At 46.2% G+C, this 19,618-nt stretch overlaps 1 protein-coding gene across 1 annotated transcript in view; it reads right to left on the reverse strand.

Moving 5' to 3' along the window:
* MAB21L3 (mab-21-like 3 (C. elegans)) overlaps nucleotides 1–8,357 on the reverse strand; it is a 23,234-nt gene extending 14,877 nt beyond the window's left edge. The window contains exons 1-2 of the mRNA XM_004689605.2: nucleotides 8,345–8,357; nucleotides 6,726–6,937 (exon numbers count right to left, since the gene is read on the reverse strand). Of these exons, the coding sequence (XP_004689662.1) occupies nucleotides 6,726–6,773 (48 nt within the window). The 5' untranslated portion in view covers nucleotides 6,774–6,937; nucleotides 8,345–8,357. The remainder of the gene's footprint in view (nucleotides 1–6,725; nucleotides 6,938–8,344) is intronic.
* Nucleotides 8,358–19,618: the final 11,261 nt, after the last annotated feature.

Consider the following 19,618-nt stretch of genomic DNA (forward strand, 5'->3'; position numbering starts at 1 on the left):
GACTATGGGTGCTTTGGTGGTAGGTGACTATGGTAACCACACTTGAAGGGGGCATATTCTATAATTCCAAGATAATACTAACAATGATGTAAACCAAAGGCATGTCAATAAAAGCAATTACATTAAAAAAGTTGAAGTTAAAGAGATATTTGTTTTTCTAAGCTGAGTCATTAACGAGTCCGTTCACCTAGAGCTAGCTCATCTCCCACCAACCACCGGACACGGAGAACAGATGTGCATGTTCATCTCCTTGCATGTGTGTTGCACATCACAGATGTACAGTGCATATTTATTTGGCACCTGCTGTGTGCTGGGCCATCTCTTACATGCTAGGGCACAGCAATGACTCACATAGACAGAACATGAACTTACAGTAGTGGGGAAGACAGATGTAAGAGCAGAATTTAAATGTGGGGGTAACAGTAAGGGAGTGTGGGAGTCACTGGTCCAATGGGGCAGTTGGTCTACTCTGCACTAGAGGCCAATTTTATATAAACCTATCCCCACACAGAGGAGTGTCCTGACAGACTGCATACATAGGAGTAACGGAGACATCTTGAGATGCTTATAAACCAATGGCATGTCAAGAAAAACAGTTACATTAAAAGAAGTCAAAGTTTTCCTCAGCTGAGTCATCAATGAATCCGGGGCACAGCACTGTAAGTTCATGTTCTGTCTATGTGAGTCATTGCTGTGCCCTAGCATGTAAGAGATGGCTACCTGGACCTCCTCTCTCCCACCAACCGTCAAGCAACTGTATGTGGACACAGACATCATCTCATTGGAAATATGATCTACATGAGATTGTCTTTGCACAATTCACATGTCTTATCTGAATGTAAGTAGGTTGGTCACATTTACGCTGACTTCTTTTTTTAAAGTCTTATTTATTCATACGGACCTGGGGTACAGGCCAGAGGTGCAGGGTGGTGAGAGGATTCACCAGAGACAGAGTGGGGAGCAGAACAGGCAGATCGACGAAGCAGCGGGTAAGACAGGAGAGGTCTGCCGTGTCATGTGGGTCACCTGAAGGGCCAGGGATCAAACTCATGCTGAAGCGGTTGCAGCTAGCTTGCAGTGCTGTGCTTTAACCTACTGCGCCACCAGTGAGGACCCTATGCTGACTTTTAATATCACCTTTCTGGTTACGAGCAGCCACTCACCCCTCTTTTTATGTCCATCTCAATATTTGGCCATGGGGAGAGGAGCCAAGGAGTCTTAGCTTGAGAATTTGTAAATGATCAAGATTCTGCATCTTTCAGTGTTAGCAGTGGAAGAGAAAGGAGGCCACAGAGGGACCGGTCATTTGCCAAAATGAAAGAAAATGCTTTCAGAAACTTGTGAGCAAGGGTTCTCTCTGGCGTGGGACTCTCATGGGTCGGGATTCAATTCTGGCCAATTCTTGTTGGTCTGGGTATACATGTTGTCAAGGTGTTGACAGATGAGATAAGGCAAGACAAATAAACAGGCAGTTAAATCCACAGCAATCGGTGCTGGGTTGAGGTTTACACAAGAGGGTAAGGGAACAAGAGAAAGGAAACTCCATTAGTTTGGAGGGTGGCATAAGCATTGGGGTTGTATCTTGAAAGATTTTTAGGGGTAGGCTAGAAAGAGAAGGGCATGAAGGATGTTCTAGAAAGATCTAGAAAATGGCTGATCTCCAGCATGAGGAGCATAAGGGAAAACTGCAATTTTTTTCCTACACTGTAGGATCAGATTATGCAGGAGGATGGTGATGTGGGCGAAAAGAGCAAGCAGTCTTTAAGAGAAGAAAGGATGAAGGGCTTGGAGAACAAAGTCAATATAAGTGGCTTCATGAGATTAAGACCTAGAAAATGTTCTGGGAGTCTGGCAGCTGGAAGAGGACTGTTGTGTTTGGGGACGTGGTAGGTGCTGAGAATGAATGGGACATGGAGGTAAAGCAAGGGTCAAACAGCTTTTCCAAGAAGGCTGGCGAGGGAAGGGAAATGGAAACCAAGGACGATAACAGTTAGGTTGTGTTTGTTTTGCTTCAAAATAACACACCAGTTTGAACGTGTTTAAGGGCTGAGAAAAGAGTCAGTGGAGAAGGAAGAGGCAGCAGAGAGCAAAACCACCAAACAAGGATTTCCTGGTCAGGAAGACTTATGCAAATCTAGAAATACCAGGAGGAACTCACGGCGTGTCAAAGGAAAGAAAACCAGAGGAAATACAGGCAGAAGACATGGCAGGAACTGGAGAGAGTCCCTCTCTAATGGCTTTTTTCTTCATAGAGTCGGAGACAAGGCACTGTGCTGAGATGGGGGGGGGGAGGGGAAGGCAGGGCCCTCTGGTGGCAGCCTGCCTCTCTCTAAGGAACGAGGGACTTTTGGGGTGCTGGTGTCCAGAGCCCAGGCAGCCCAGAACTCAGCACTGGGTGGGTTCACAGGCTGCAGGATACCAGCAAATGCCAGCCCTCCAGAGGGAGCAACAGCTGAGGTGCTGAGATGAGAGTTGGCTGGCCAAGATCCGCAGACATAGAAAGCACAAGGGAGGCCATGTTTTCCAGGTGAGGCAGAGAATGGACGAAGCTCTTTGGGTGGAGAAAGGTGCTGGGACAGGGTTCAGGGGCCAGAAATCTGATCAAGTAGAGCAGTGAAATGCAGGGCTCGCAGACAGGACATGCCAGTCAGAGCACCCGGGGTAGTGTTCTCTGCTAATTCTCTTCTCAGAATGTGAGGACTAAGGCCAACCCCCAAGGTCTCAGAGTCCGTGGATGAGTCCACAGAACAGACTCTACACATAAACATTTGGTTTCCTGAGTGAATCAACTAACAAAAGATTCGCCACCCTACTGATGCCATCAAGTCATGTTTAGCTGAGAGAATCTTGAGAAAACACGTGTGTCTGTGTACACACACACACACACACACACACACACACACACACACCACACACACACACGATGGTTTCCTATAGGGAAAAGTTACCTCTTCTGTAAACTGCATCTTCCCTGGATGGTAGAATCTTCTCACTGACAAGACCACACACCAGTCAGAAGACACCTACAATCTTTCATTCATTAGACAGGGTGATCAATTCATCTTTATAACCTCATGATTTCTGAAGGTGAAAATCAGAATAAGGGAATAGTTTTCGGGGCGTACAGCCACAGGTTCTGGTTTGGATTTTCTCCCTTCATTGTTGCTGCTGGGGATCTGAGAAGAGCTCTCAGAAGCGTGTCTGGTGTGACTACAGAAGCCGAAGCGACAAGATGGTTTCCCTAACATCACACAGGCCGGTAACAAAACTGACCCAAGCAATACCTGTCTCCTGGGGCGGCACACTCTCCAGTAGGAACCCCAGCAGGAAGACCCCTTTGTCCTCTTGCTGAACCCAAACATGCCCTCCGCTGGGGGCAAAGCTCATGAGATGAATCCAGACTCTCCTTTACTTGGGCACCTCTGTGCAGAATTTCAGGGGCGCATGAAGACACAGATTAGGTAGCGGCTGGCAATGATGTCGGGCTTGACCATGGCTATGCTCGGGAGCCTGTCTTGGGAAAGGCCTGTGCCACCGGGCGCTGCCACTGGAGTCTGTCAGGTGACCGGCCGCCCCTTCCTGCCTGCATCTCTGGCAGGACATGCCTATGTGGCCACACACATGTCCCCACCCCCACAGACTACTTCCTCTCCCATTCAGAGGGTGAGGGCCACTGTCCCACTTGCTACTATAAATAGCTCAAGTTTGTAGATGATTTTCTGTTGCAAATACAAATTAATAAGAATTCAAGGTTATTCCTGATAATAACATTCTGACTCATGCATTCTGGCATGCCTTCTGGAGAGAGGGGTTGGGCGGTGGCACTAAACTGCTTGCTGGGAATGTCACGCAGGCCTGGTTACCCCTGCCCCAAGCATGTGCTCTGTCTAATGTTATGGGGGAGAGACTGAGAACTTCCTTCCAGACAACAGGAAGTCAGACGTCCATGCTGCGGTTGCAATAAGCCCAAGTATTTGCTGTTAAAATCAGACACTGTCTGTCTCCTGGGGCTCATAATTTAAAGGGGGGGACACAGATGGGAGTGGCTTTCCCTCATCATCTGCCCATCTCTCCAACTAGCTCTCCCACGAAGCAGGGGGTGGGGCCGCCTGGGGTCTGCGGATCCCACACAGTGCAGGGGCCTAACCACAGCACACTGAGCAGCGGCCAGTGGCCAGCAGGCCCTCGCACAGGGCAAGCTCGTTAAAGCGGTCAGTGCCTTTGAGTTTCCCAGCAATATTTAAGGTAGATACGATAAGGGGGCCCATTTCACAGATAAGCAAACTGAATTCAGAAAGTGTAAGGAATTTGCCCAGGGACCCAGAGTCAGGAAGCAACTATTCTGAAGTCCAACTTCAAGGCCACACCTTGGCTCCTCCCCAAGGGTAAGGCCACAGGACCAACCCACCAGCTGCCAGAAGGGGGCTGCTTAGGCTGGAAGGCCCACCCCCTCACCACCACCCTTCTCTATTAAACCCTCCACGTGCCCTAAGGCATCCCACACTTACATGATAAAAATCACAAATGAAATTACTTTCAATCCTTTCTCCTTTGGGGAACTCTAGAGGGAAGGGATGGTGGCTGGCCTTTTTTCTTTTCTTTTTTTTTGGTTGTCTTCCCTCTATTGTCACCTAAGATTTGCCAGGTATTGCATTAAGCATTTGCCTGTCCAAAAAATGGATCTTCCACCTTTTACCTTTGGACTTAGGTGCAGAAGCTGGCGGTGGGCTAGTTCCCCTCTTAAAAGTACCCAAAACACTGGAATCCTCACTGAGCTGGGCGCATTCCAGATCTGTGTTTCGGGTGCAGTGTTTTGCATAACGCAGGTGTTCAGGGTGTGTTGATGAGGATACAGACAAGGGTGAGCAGAGGAAATGTGGCTTAGAGTGACAGACACCACTGCCGTCTCAGCATGGCCCAGCTCTGTGACTTGGACAAGCTCTCTCATCCACACAGGCCTTTGTGGGCTCCTCTGTCAACACGCAGGTCCTGGGCACTGTGGCCTCACTGGTCAGTAGGGTAATGAGCTTCTGCATGTTTCGTTGAGAACGCCTCATCCCACTAGTGCATTATCATCAGCCAATGCTTAATTCACACCACACGATACTGTGTGAATGTAAGAGGAATAAAAATAGCCAAGGAGGGCCCTCTCTGGTGGCGCAACAGGTTAGGATGCAGCACTGCAAGCGAGCAGGTTAGGATGCAGCACTGCAAGCGAGCCTCAGCGGCTTCAGTGCGAGTTCCATCCCCGGCCCCAGAGCTGACCCCCAGGGCACGGCAGCCCTCTCCTATTTCCCCTTTGCTCCCCTCAGCAGTGTACTTTGTTGATCTGCCTGTTCTGCTTCCCACTCTGTCTCTGGTGAATGCTCTAGCAGCCTCTGCATCTCTGGCCTCTACCCCAGTTCTGTATGCATAAATAAACAAATCTTAAAAAAAAAATAGCCAAAGCACCATGTTTTCTTCCAGAACCATCCAGGGAACAATAATATAGTATGTCAGGTCCCAAGATCATCAGGGGAAGGTGTCCAGGGTTCATTAAATAAACAAGGTCAGTAATGAGAATGATGGGGTTCCCGGAAGAGGGGGCACATTTTGTGGTGGGCCGACAGGGAAGCCTTTCTTGAGACAGTGGGCACTGAATGGAGTTTCAAGGAAGCTGATGAGCCACAAAAGTGGAGACAGAGCATCTCCCTTGGGAGTAGGGAGGGTAGGGTTTGGGGTTAAACCTGGGGTGCCTCTCCTGGGGCAAGAGTGGCAGACTCACCCACCAAAGCTGGTGGAGCAGGAGCCCACAGGTGGGGGGTGGGGGTGGGGAGGGGCGGTGCCAGGCAGGAAACAGCCCCGCAGTTACTAGGTTTGCTGAGTTTTCTTTTTTCCAGAGAAGAAAGGAACCAGGACTTCTGTGCAAACCTTGCTATTTTGAAATGTTTGTAGTAAGTTTTAAAAAAGGAAACACGTGTACAGGCTGGACTCAGTGTTTAGAATTCTGCTCTTGGCAGTGTCGGGAAGTAAAGGGGAGGGAGATAAAGAATTCTCTGAAAGCCTGGCTAAGCTATCTGGACTCTTTTTTTTTTTTTTTTCCAGAAAGCACATGACTATGAGAAAATGCTAGGGGACATCCCTACCCTCTAGAGGCCCCCAAAGGAGAAAGGATTGGAGGTCATTTTGTTTATGGTTTTTATCATGTGAGTGGTCCTGTTTATCTCTCTCAATGGTTCTGCCGAAGACGGTCACTCTGCTCATGATCGCGGCTTTGTTCATGTGTTAGGGCATGAAAACCCTCAACCAGTGCCTAACTCTTAATTTAAATGATCTTGTTTTAAGGGTGGTTCTGTGCCTTACTAGCTTCCAACAGAAAAGCTTAAATTAGACCACATGAGTAGATACTATTCAACTCCCTAACAGCCTACAATGGGGAATTAAACTCGTTCCTACTTCATGTGTACTAAACATAAATCGTTCTTCATCCAGCAGTTTTACAGCCTCAAAACTCTTTGTTCCTGTTGCCTTTCCTCTCTCAGTAACCCCACTGCCACCCTCTCATCACCCCCACTTTACAGAGGAGAAGGCTGAGGCTCAGGCCAGCAAGTGCCGCCCCAGGTCCAGCACTCAGCAGGCCTCAGAGACAGGGTGCAGATGGACCCCAGGAGGCCTGAGGACAGCTGAGCGGGGCTGAAGGGAGGACAGTGAGTTGGAGTCGTGTGGGAGAGCCCAGGCTCGCTCACCTTGTGCAGCAGGCAGTCTTCTAAGTTTTCTGCAAGCAGGGATTTCATGGCTGCTTGATGAGGTCTGAGCAGACAGCAGCTTCTCAGCTTGCTTCCTCTGGGGGTGCGGCACGCCGGGGGGTGACTCTGGCTGTGTGTACAGGGACCAGAGACTTGCCTTCTCAATTCTTCACCCAAATTTTAATTTCTAAATTGTCAGCATACATCTGTCACTTTTTGGAGAATTTTAAAAAGAGAGAGAATATTCAAAAAGGAGAGTCGATTTCGAGTCCAACCTCACTTTACTCCATTTAGCTCTATCAACTGGTGCTTTGGCCAGAGGGCAGTTCCCAGGCTGTTGTTCCCACGCCAATACTTAAAGGTTCCAATCAAATCTCAACGCCTGCTTCTTCCCACCTTTTTGCTCCTGGCCGACACTAGATGAATGCGGAGGGCAGTATTTTATAGCTCCTTGTTCTTATCCTGTTGACAGTAAACATCTCCTGCCCTCTAATCCAGAAAATGCCAAAGCTTGATTTACTGTCTTTACAATAAACAAACAGGAAACTGTCAAACCACCAGGCAGGCACCGTCATGACGCCCGCAAACCGTGGTGGGGTCTGGCCAGCCGGACGGGCGTAGTCTGCACGTGGAAAGTGCCCTCTCTGCAGACTTGCAGGGCGCAGGCGCAAGCTGGGGCAGAGGCGGGCGGGCAACAGGCACCCAGGAATGAGAGCCCTCTCTGCTCACCTGCTGACCTTTCAGCATAATCTCCCTCTTCCCACTTGAAAGCTGGCAGTAAAAATAAAGTCAGTGTAAACAGTCCCCTTGAGAGTTGAGGAAACACTCACGTCTGCTTTTGCCAGCAAAACCATGTTGGAAAACCGCTCAGGCAGTAAATTCCCAGTCTGGCTGGCTGGGGCTGGATTTATTATAGAGAAAAAAAAAATCACAATGGCCAGGTAAACACTGGAGTCGACTATCAGGTGATTTCAAGAAATGACAGCATTTCTGGGAGCCGGGCTCATTTCTGAGACCTGTTCAGCGGCAAGTGTCTTTCCAAACCTGCCTGCGGCTCCCTCCAGCGCCCAGCCCTGGTGGGTGGGGTGTCTGGGCCACCTGGGAGCCTCTCCATTTGCATACTGGCCCATCCTCTGCCCCACTGAAAGCCACAGCTCTGGCTCCGCCCTCCAGGCAGCTGGCAATCCAGAGCCCCAGGGGCCTGGCAGCTTCTGCAGACGCTAATCAGTAGGGACCCCTCCTCCATCCTGCTTGGATTTTCCAGATTTTTTCAATTCGTAATTCCAAACGTCCTTCTTTTCATCTCAACATGCTCCCAGTGTTTCAGAATCTTCTTCCCTTGACTTCTCTGACCGTCGGTCAGTCATTCCAAACAGTCAGGTTTTCACAGACAGAACAAGAGCCTCTCTCTCTGAACATCTTGCCACTAGGAACTCTCCTCACATTTCCAGCTGCACCAAAGTCCTCCTTTTTCTCCCACGTGCTGGTTTTTGTCCTTCTGCTTTTGCTGTAATCATTAAGGCCGGCGGCTCTTTCCTCAGGTTGGGCCTGTCCATCCATTCTAAGTTTCCCCAGACACCTGTCACTCCATGCACAACTTCCACCATTTTGAGCCCTACCTGGATCGTCCAGCTGGCAGCTGCTCAGAGCGTCGTTCTGGAACTCGCCTCTCGCACTGAGGTCCAGAGGCGTCGCCAGGTGTGAGGAGCGCAAAGGATGAACCTGGCCGGCCGCGATGCCTGGGAGAGAGGAAGAAGCTCAGGTTCAGTCTGTTTCTCCTGGAACCTATCCCAGGAGATCGGGCGTGTATGCACAGCCCAGCTCCTTACCCCACGAAACGGCCCCTCATGGGCAACGTCTCCGAAGACGGACCAGTCCTACACATCCAGGCTTGCCAGCAGGTTGGCAAACAAACCTTCTTGCAGATAGAGATCTCTAGCTAATGGGATCCTGGGTCAGCAAATACTTATCAAGCAAGTCTGCCTAGGGCACACTCAGGGCCACTGAGGGGGATTCAGAGTTACCTCATACTCTCCTCTTTACTCAGGAAATAAATATTCTCATGTCGTGTGATTCATACACAATACATGCAAAAACACGTACAAGAGCTTTGCCTCAACTTCTGCTGTGGGGCTCAAGGTACGTTTTTTGTTTAAGATTTATTCATGGGCCCTTCCTGGTGGTGCAATGGGTTAAAAAGCACGGCACTATGAAGCTATCACAGCCACTGCTGCATGAGTTCGATCCCCGGCAAGGGAGGTGACCTGCATGGCGCAGAAGACCTCTCCTGGCCTGCCGGCTGCTCCCTTCAGCAGTGTGTTTCAGTGTATCTGCCTGTTCTTTCCACTCTGTCTCTGGTGAGCCCTCTCAACCCCTGCATCTCTAGCCTGTACCTCAGCTCTTGTATGCATAAATGAATAAATCTTAAAAAAAAGATTTATTCATTTATGCATACAGAACTGGGGTACAGGCCAGAGGTGTGGGCGGTGAGAGGCTTCACCAGAGACAGTGGGGAGCAGAACAGGCAGATCGACGAAGTACACTGCTGGGGAGAGCAGTGGGCAAGACAGGAGAGGTCTGCCGCGCCATGCGGGTCAGCCCCCTGGCCAGGCATTGAGCTCATGCTGAAGCAGCTGGGCTAGCTTTAGTGCTGTGTTTTAACCTGTTGCACCACCAGGGAGGGCCCAAGATACAGGTTTTTAAAGGCAGTTTAACAAGGTATTCAAACCCCTAAAACATCCAGGTGAGAGGTCGGAGAAGATGGTGTAACCTGGTTTACCAACAGAGGAGTTACTGTTTTCCCAGTGGCTGGGATTTTGTCCCCAGAAGGCTTGATCCAAATCAATCTCAAATCCTCAAATTTGTTGAAGTCCACCAAAGCTCCAACTCTAGGTTTCCTTTCATCCTGATGTGACTCATTGTCTATGCAAGCAAGGGGCCCTGGCGTCCTCTCTCCCTGACACCCATCACTTAACACACAACTTACCCTCCACACAAACGATGGTGCGTGTGTAATTAATCGTGTTACCATTAAATTTCTAGCATAAACAAATAAATTAATTTGAGGTCTATAAAATCACTTCTAAATGGCAAATTTCATTTCATACAAGTTCCTCTGAACTCTTAAGTGACTATCAGCTTTTCTAGAAAGACCTGATGTAAGAGAAGCTAACACAGTCCTGGACACCTGAGAGAGGCCGTCATAAACACCTCTCTTCATACTCCATTTTCTTCCCTCAGAAACAAAAGGTCCTCTCCTGGGTCTGCATAGTTGCATCAGAAAGTCAATCTCCTTTCCTCTCATCAGTATGATCCAATCCTACTATAGACATAAAATAAAGGGATTGGTTCATCTGGGAGAACAATTAACAAAAGTGCAAAGGGATGGGGAAATGTCCCCTGGAAAAACTCAGAAAAGCAAACTCAGAACAAAGCAACCGTGTAAGTTGTGTGTGCATCGATGACAATCAGTTCAGTTTTCTATCTAGAACTATCAGGACAGCTGGGAAGATGTCCCATACTTAGAAGATGCCAGGTTTTGGAATCTAAACATGCATTCATCTTTGTAAAATTTAGGGCTTCCTCTGTCCATTTCAATAAAGGCACATGATATCTTAGCTGCAATTATTAATATACCGTAAAAGAGGAGGAGACTGCCCACACCAGCCTGGAGATTTCAAAGTGTGTTTACTTATATGATACCCATGGCTCAACCGCATAGATAGCCTAAGATGGAAAGAAATAACGAGAAAGTTGTCATCTCCAGTTTTCTCTGTAGCAAAGATGCCCTAGGTGAGCTGGCAAAATAGTACATATGTTAAATGATCCCAGCTTGGAACAGCGCTTACCCAAATCTATATCCCTCTGTCTCTGTGGCCACCACGCAAATATTTATGCCCTGGAAAGCCACTCTGTATCCGTCTCATTTAGCTGGCCGTGCTGGGATGCCACCCAGAATCTTAGTTGTAACAGAAATCAGTTGATGTTGTAATAAAACTCTCATTAAGATTTGGGTGACTATTTTAAAATTAAATAGTGAGACAGATTTGCTATTTCATATCCCCTAACTGGAGAAAAGAGTTGCATTTTCTTTGGACATTTTTCCTTAAGTCAGAATCCAACTCTTTTCCTTCTGCCTTGAGGTCATGTGAGGCATGTTTTTCAGATGACACTACCAGGAAAACACTCAGAGTGAGGAAGGCTTGAAGGAAGCAGAGGTCTGGTTTCACCAATGTGTTATACCACCCAGCTAGCTGGTGACTGTTGAGTCGGTCACCTGTTTCTGTGATACCTGAGTTAGGAGGTGGAAGAAAGTTAATCATTGCTAGTTCTTGGGCCAATAAGGGATTTCTCCTCCTTCACCCACATTGCTCATGACACATGACAGATTTGTCTGTTTTTTTAATAGTTAAAAGAGACCCAGAGAGAGGATCTAGAAGCAGAGGTCAATGGAACAAATTAGAACGTCCAGAAACAGCCTCACATAAATAGAGTTATCTGATCTTTGACAAAGTGTAAACACAATTCAGTGGAGGAGAAGACATTCTTTTCCACTAATGGGTGTTGGAACAATTGGTCATCCAAAAGAAAAGAAGTAAATCTTGATATAAAGTGCACACCTTATGTAAAAATAAACTCATAATGGATCCTAGATCTAAATGAAAAGCATAAAAGTTTTAAAAGAAACATGGAGTAAATTCTTGTGGCCTGGGGTTAGGTAAAGTGCTCTTAGAAGTGAAACCAAACAAATGATGCATAAAAGAAAATAGCTGATAAATTGGACTTCATCATATTTAAAACTGTTTTTGTTCCAAAGATACTATCTTGAGAACGAAGAAGTAAGATCAGACTAGGAGAATGAATTAGGAAACTATATAACAAAGGACTTGTATCCAGAATATGCAAATAATTCTCAAACTCAGCAATATGAAAACACTAATTTAAAAAAATGGGTGAAAGATGAGAATGGCCTCTGCATCAAAGAGTGACAAGCAAGCACATGTCAAGATACTCAATATCATTATTCATTAGGGAAATGCAAATTAAAGCATGGTACCATAGCTTACATACTTGTTTGGTAAGGATAATTTGTAGTCTCATAAGAACTTAACAAAGGAACTGTATGTGCCATTTTGAATTCTTGTGAGCAATGAATGAGAGTTCCTGCTGGTCCACATCCTCACCAACACTTGGTATTGTTGGGTTCTGGATTTTAGGCTGGTGATAGGTGAGAGATGATATCTCACTGTGGCTTTGATTTGTTGATTCATGGGTGTATTTCCCTAATGATACAGGACCATTGAGCCTATTCTCATATGATTATTTGCCATCTGTATAGCTTCTTTGCTGAAGTGAGAGACAGTTCATCACTTAGAACCACCGTTCAATTAGGATTTTTGGTTTTCTTTTGTTGAGTTTTGAGTGCTTTCTACATTTTGGAGGATGTCCCTTTATCCGATGTGTCTTTTGTAAAATACGTCTTCCGGTCTTTGACTTGTCTTCTCTTGACATTGTATTTTACATAGCAGAAAATTTTCCTGTTAATGGAATCTAGTTCTTGCAAAGATGATGCCTTCGGTACCATACCCAAAAAAAAATCACTAGGTCAGCTAGGTTTTCTCTCATGTTCTCTTTTAGGAGTTTTATTGTTTTGCATTGCACATTTGGGCCTGTGGTCCAGCTTGAGTTAATGCTGTGAGGGTGTAAGATCTGTGTCCACAGTCACTGTATGGATGCACAGCTGTTCCCCCCTTCCCTTTGTTGAGGAGATTATCTGTGTCCCATTGTGTTACCCGTGCTCCTTTGTCAAAGCAACTGTCTGTATTTATGGGCATCTACTTCTGGGTTCTCCATTCTATTCCATTACCTATTTGTACCATGATTACTGCAACTTGATAGTAAATCTCAAAGCCAGGTACATCCAGTTCCCTATCTCTGTTCTCCTTCAGTACTGTGCTAGCTATTCTGGGTCTTTTGGCATTACATATATAAACTCTATATAGCTATACATCTAAGCACACATAATTGAATACATTGTTGTTATTATATTATGAACAGACTATTTTCTATTAAGTCAATTAAAAGTTTTTACTTTATCTTCATTTATTCCTTCCTCAATGCTCTATTTTCTTTTATGTAGATCTGAATTTCTGACCTATATTATTTTCCATCCCAGAGAACTTTCAAGAAACATTTCTTGCAAGGCAATTCTACCGGCAGTATATTCTCTCAATTTCTGTTTGTCTGAGGAGGTCATTCATTCATCCTTCTTTTGGAGGATAACTTTATGGGAATCAGAAAACCATATTGAATGGCTTTTATGCTTAGTACTTTAAACATTTCATTCCACTCCTTTCTTACGTGTGTGTTTTCTGAGAAGTTGGATTTAACTCTTATCTTCGTTCTTCGCTCTGCAGGTGGTATTTTTCCTTCTTTCCTTCTTTTTTCTCCTCTATCTTTGATGTTCTGAATCAAATTGACTATAACGCAGTTAGGTTCAGTTTAGTTTAGTCTTGGTTTTGGCATTTATCTGCTTGGCTTTCTCTGAGCTTCCTCGATCTGTGGTTTGGTATCTAACATTTGTTCGAGGAAATTCTTAGTCATTGTGGTTTCAAGCATTTCTTTCTTTCCCTGTTTCTTGTTTTTTCTACTCCTCTCCTTTCACCTAAGTTATGTCTTTTGTAGTTGCTTGATAGTCCTTAGCTGTTTTGATATTTTTAAATAATCTTTGCTTTTTGCTTTTCAGGTTGGGGTAACATCTGCTTCAGAAAGTCTTCCCCTTGTCGTGTCCCTTCGACAATAAGCCCATCAAAGGCATCATTCGTTACGGTTTTAGAGTTCTTTTGCCACTAGTATTTCTTTTCAGTTCTTCCTTTCTTCGGAATCCTGTCTGCTTGCCTTGCCCATCTGCATTTCTATGTTGCCCTCTCTGTCCTCTAGAGCTTTGAGTATATTAATCACAGTCATTCTAAGTTCCCTATTGATACTCCTCAAATCCCTGCCATATCTGATTCTAATTATGTTATTTTGTCTTTTTACATGCTTGTCGTTATTGATGGATAGTTAAACATAACATCCTGGGTCAAAGGAGTTGCTATAAATAGACCTTTAGCGATGTAGTGGTGAGATGCAGAGAGGCGGAAGCAGTTTACAGTCCTATGATTAGACTTTTTTGATGAGTCTTTCTTTGCCTTAGGACTGTGAACTTCTCCAGGTAGTTTCCCTTCCCTCTTAAAGTAGGCTAGGAAGGCTGGAGTGGTTACAGTGGTTATTTCCCTTCTCCTACGTGGAAGGCGAGAGCTTACTGGAACTGTGTATTTCCCTCTTCCTGGGTCAGCTGGGCTCCGATAACGCCACAGTAGGTTGAGCTTTGGCTAATTAGCTCCTCAGAGGCCAGGCTTGTTAAGGACAGGTTACCCTGAGGTGCGCCACAGGGGTTTCTTGCCCCCAGCCCCCAAAGGAAGCACGTGGCACCCTCACCCCATCCCATGGGGCAGTAGTGGAGAACCTGCTGGTAAATCCCACAAAAGTGTGGAAGTCCCTCACGTCTGGATATTTTTATCTTTCCAGCAAGTTATCAGGAACAGTTGAGGGTTTCCTCCCTCGTTCTGGCTCCCACAATGCCTTGCAAGTCCAAGTCTTTGGTTCAAAAATATGTGACTCCCTGTATTTACCTGTCTCTCTCTTCAGCTCTGGGGACAGAGGTCTGCACTGCACCTCTCTAATGGGGATGGTGGTAACTGCGAGTTCCTTACATGCCAAGTTAGAGACCAGCAGTCCCGTGGTGTCTGCCGATCATTGTTAGGTCTCAAGGATTGCTAGTTAGTAAAATGCCAGTGATTTTAATCTTCAAAATCAAACAGCTAATAGCTAAAAAATAAAGTCTAAAATATGATAAGTGAAAGATCAGGAGGGTCAATTTGGATATGTAAATGTCCTCTGCTTGGGTGGAGGCCTTCCTGGGTGACACGCTTAAGTAAACAGGCATCCTAGAAACTTCAAAACACACAAGAGAACAAGAGAAGTGAGGAGGGGCCTACACATTGAAATTAATAGTTGCTATTGGAGATGGCAGAATAATTATGGTTTTCTTTCTTTCTGAATTTTTTTATGTTTTCTATAATGAGTATATGCTATCTCTAATCAGAAGATATAAATGCTTCAAACACTTCTAAATATAAAATTTAAATTAAGTTTTTGAAGTTTCCTTTATATCTGCTTTTTGGTGTTGCCAACACTGTTCTCCACAATTAGAAAACAGACCCAATTGTATAACATAAAAGCTTGAAAACAGGAAAACATTATTAGCAAAAATATAAAGCATCACTTTCTGAGTTAGTGTTCTTTATGAAAATGTATCATGCTGAGGGAGGAAAGCTGTCTCACACACACACACACACACACACACACACACAAGAAACAAAAATACATGTAGGTCAGAAAGCAGCAAGAGAACATTCATAAATCATATCTCAGTACGCATCTATCTTTTCAAGGTAGCGACACAATTTCAAGGGCAAGCATTTCACAGAAAATCTGAAAGTACCCTGGGAAAAATTTTAGAGGATCTAACCCAAATTCATTGCTCTTCTGTTTCTGTTTCATATGAACTCTGTGCTGGGTGCCCCAAATGCAAAGATCCTATGACTCCACAGGTCCCTCCTTAGGTATAGGGAAGAGCGGTATCCTAGGCCTTGACTGAATCACCTTTCTCCTCCCCCAACCAGCTCAAAAGGAAGCACTGGAGGGCGGCCGGGGACCCCCCGGAGGGGAGCCTGGATGAGGATAGACGGGGCCCGCCGGGTCGACGGCCGGCACAGAACAGCTTGGTGCTCTGAGCACCCACCTGCGTGGGCCAGGCACGTTTGGAGAGAGACTGGACAAGACTCTGAATTCAAGATATTTTGGTTTTTCCTTGGAGACCATGGAGAACCTGGGGAGGACAGGACACTGAAAGGTGGCCATTGTTTGTGACAGCGCTGAGCCTGTAGCTGGCTGTTCATGGAACTATCCATCACGGTCAGCGCTGCAGACAGAAGTTAGGTCTGCTTTGCTGTGTCACAGGACTCAGGGCTCAGAGCGGGCCCCCCCGGTTCCAAAGAGCAACCAGAAGAGCAGCCTCAGGGTGGGCCCAGCCCTGCGTGGCCAGGAAGCTCACCACACCTGTGTGCAAAAGGAAGGAGGAGTTCACACGCCGCCTGTGTGACGTCAGAGTCCCAGGCAGATTAGTTCAGGAGCTGAACTGGCACAATGGCTGTGAGGCTGACAGGAGAGAAGACACCTCTGAGACGCCCACGTTCTCCTGCACTTTCAAGTAAACGGCTGTTCTGGAGGCCGTGGTGTTACCAACTTCAAGTGCGATCCTCTCTAACCAATCTGCGCCATTCAGCTCCATATCTGACAACTAGAAAATTCTGCGAACCAGTCTTGTCCAGGCTTGGCTTCTCCTGGGTGGGCCCCAGCTCCCCCCATTCCCAATCGATAGTATCTAAGCATCAAAACTCACCCAACCAAGTTTGCTGGGATTATTTATTTATTTTCTTAAATCAAATAGTATTTATAAATAACAAGTCTCAGGTGGCCCTAGGAAGGAGCTGGGAAGGATGACGAGCCGTAGTTTGGCAGTAGTTTTCCCTGGTGGGGGAAAGGAGACGGGGTAGGGACACGAAAGGCTTCTGAGCTGCCCGCTAAGAGCACGTCTACCAGTGAGAATGCATCCGGGGCCCAGACCTCAAGGCCTGACTCTAGAGTTGCTCATCAAGCGTCCCCTGGACTATTCAGGCCTTCGACCTGATCCCCTGTGGCACCGCTGGCTGTTCACTCTTGCCTCTCCCACTGGTTCTTCTCTTCTCCTGAACATCCTCCTGATACTGCTGAGCTCTGTTTTCACCTCTCATGTTTAGGTACTTCTGTCAGTTCCCATGACATCAAAATAGCCTGGCTAGGGGTTAAAGTTAAAACAGCCATTGCATAGCTCAACCCCCAGCCAGGGAGCTGACCCACAGGGCGCAGCAAAACTCTCCTGTCTCTCCGCTGCTCCCCTCAGCATATATTTCAGTAATCTGCCTGTTCTGCTCCCCACTCTGTCTCTGGTGAATCCTCTCACCCCCTGCACCTCTGGCCTGTACCCTAGCTCTTGTATGCATAAACAAATAAATAAAATAAATCTTTAAAAAGTACTTTTCTATTGAAAATCTTATGCATTAGAGTATGTTTTGCCTTGATGTGGTGGATGGCAGAACCTACTTAGAGCAGGCAGCTTTGGGATCCCAGGGTGCCCCTCACACTGCCCTGTCTACTGTCTTTATTCTGCACTGTACTGAGGGAGAGGCCCATGTGATTTCCAGCCCTACTGAGAGGAAGACAGTAACAAAGCCTCACTAACAAAGCCTACGTTGGGCATGTTCCCTCCTTCCACATCGCAATGCCCATCACAGCCCCCCCCCACTCATGCTATCCCATCACCATGACAACCCCCACCGCCACCTGCAGCCAGAACACTGGCAACCAGGAAGTGAAGAGTAAGCCTTTATCACCAGCCCGTGTGGCTTCATTTCAGTGACCTTGTCCTCAGCAAATTCTTGCCACATTACAACACTGAGTTACCAGTCGTTAGTTGTGGGGAGATTCAAGGGTTCTTGGGCACTTGGCTTCAAGGACTGCAGATTTTGGATCCCTCCTCACTGTCCAATTCCAAGCAAGATTACATAAATGCCTAGTTTAGTCTGGCTATTCCTCAATCAAGAAATGGAAAGAGAAAGATCTAAGATAAAACGTTGACTGACACTGGGCAGCAAATGAATCATGTCAGGTTCTATCGGGAAGGAAATGAAAGGTGCATTAGGCGAAACCACACGTTCGTGCTTTGTCCCTCAGCTCGGCCTGCACGACCCACCGCAACTCCTGTCGATTAACCACATCTAGAAGCTTTCTGAACCAAAATATCTTTTATAAATATTCCAGGTTAATTGAGATGACCCAGTTAAAGATATAACAAGCCACGGATGTAATTACTAGGGAATTATAATAGCTTTTCTCCGCAAGCTGGGGATCCAGTAATTATTCTTCATATAGTTTGTAGCCCTGAATTGGGTGAAAGCCAACTACTTCCAGGAAGACTGCTAAGTAAGGTAAACAGAAGAACACATAATTGACAAACCTGCCTGCCTTTTGAAGGCCTATCAATAACTGGTTTTTAATCTCTTGATAAGTGAGTTTACATGTTTAACTGGAAAGCCTAGGAGACATCTCTCATGATAGCCGTGTGCACTTAGGTTACACTGGAGAGCACTGATAACAGCTCTGCATCAGGTTTAGAAGAACCTGCAGTGGAAGCTGATACAGGACTATAAGAGACCCCCATTCCGCAGATCTGCTGGGAGCAGGGGATCACAATGGATCCCCACCACACAGGGGCACCCCCCCTAGCATGGTAGGGAGTTCAGATTCCTCAGTCTGGAGGGATCCTTGATGCCCTCCTAGTTGGGTCCTTGTTTAGATACAATACCCTTGCTGGCACCCATCCTCAAATTATAGCAACAGATGCAAAGACAACCGTCTGGAAATCTATCCCTATTAAAATTCGTAAAAGAAGTTAAAAGTGAAGGGACCAAAGGACACAGCACAAATGACAGAGGCATATCAAAACAAACAAACAAACAAAGACCCTGAGAAGAAACTTGACAGAGTGGAGCTGCAGCATATGACAGAAGGAGTTTCAGGGAAGCATTTCTGAAATGTTTAAGGATCTAAAAAATCAATAGGGAATATAAAAAGATATTAAAGATAAGAAAAACAGAAGGCACCTACAATGAGAAATAACACAGCTGGGAAGCTGATTTATAAAATACAACTAAGGGCCTCTGTTGCAACAGTTCATTTTAAGAGAGAGTAGATGCCCCTTGTCAAGGTTTCAATCTGGAGTAGATGATCTCTGCACTTGGCCTGTCTTCTGCTCTTCACATGAGTCTCTTCCCTTTTGCTTGTTAGATTTCTGGGTGACTTAAAAATGCTGCTCCACTGGCCACCTCTCCTCACTCTTGGAAGCAACTCAGAGCTGGAAAGAGTCTCAGAAGTCATAAAAAAAATGTTTCAGGAAAAGAAAGTGCCAAGTTCAAGAGCATGGAAGCAAGTGATGTTAATGCAAACGGCAGAGAAAAGAACTTCAAAAATCCATCCCTCCAAAAAAGAAATGAGGAAAGTCACAAAATCAACTTTTTCAGAAGTCAGAAAATTAACTAAAGGTGTGCATTTATTCAAGCAGCCAAATCTGGTAAGAAGAACGAGCTCTGTGGTGTTTGATTTTTCTTATATTTCACCCCCATTTCCATAGAAACCTGGACAGTTTGCAGCCCAGATTACCCATCCTGGTGCAAACCAGCCTGGCAGCCACCAGAACAAGCAGAGCAGGACTTGAGTCTCCAACATCAAAGTGAGGCAAACACATCGAAAGCAAACACAGACCAGTAGCTTTTAGGGACGCAGGTTCACAGTCCTCCAAATATCAGCAAACCAAAGACAACCACATGTAACAAAGACCCCCCTGACTGAATGGGGTTTAATATGGGGATGTGTGGTTGCTTCAACATATGAAAATCAAAGGATGCAACCCCCCAAGCTACAAGAACCAACAATAAAGTCTACCTGATCATCTCAGTAGACACAGAAAAGGTAGCTGACAAATCCAACCCATGACTAAAAAAGTAAAAAATCGGGCCCTCCCTGGTGGTGCAGCGGGTTAAAGCACAGCACTGAGAAGCTAAAGCCACTTCCGCATGAGTTCGATCCCCGCCTACCCCGGGGGTGACCCACATGGCACGGCAGACCGCTCCTGCCTTGACCTGCCCGCTGCTCCCCTCCGCAGTGTACTTCGTTCGTCGGTCTGCCTGTTCTGT

Source organism: Condylura cristata, unplaced genomic scaffold, assembly GCF_000260355.1.
Source record: "Condylura cristata isolate star-nosed mole 26May11 unplaced genomic scaffold, ConCri1.0 scaffold00026, whole genome shotgun sequence".
NCBI classification, from domain to species: domain Eukaryota; kingdom Metazoa; phylum Chordata; class Mammalia; order Eulipotyphla; family Talpidae; genus Condylura; species Condylura cristata.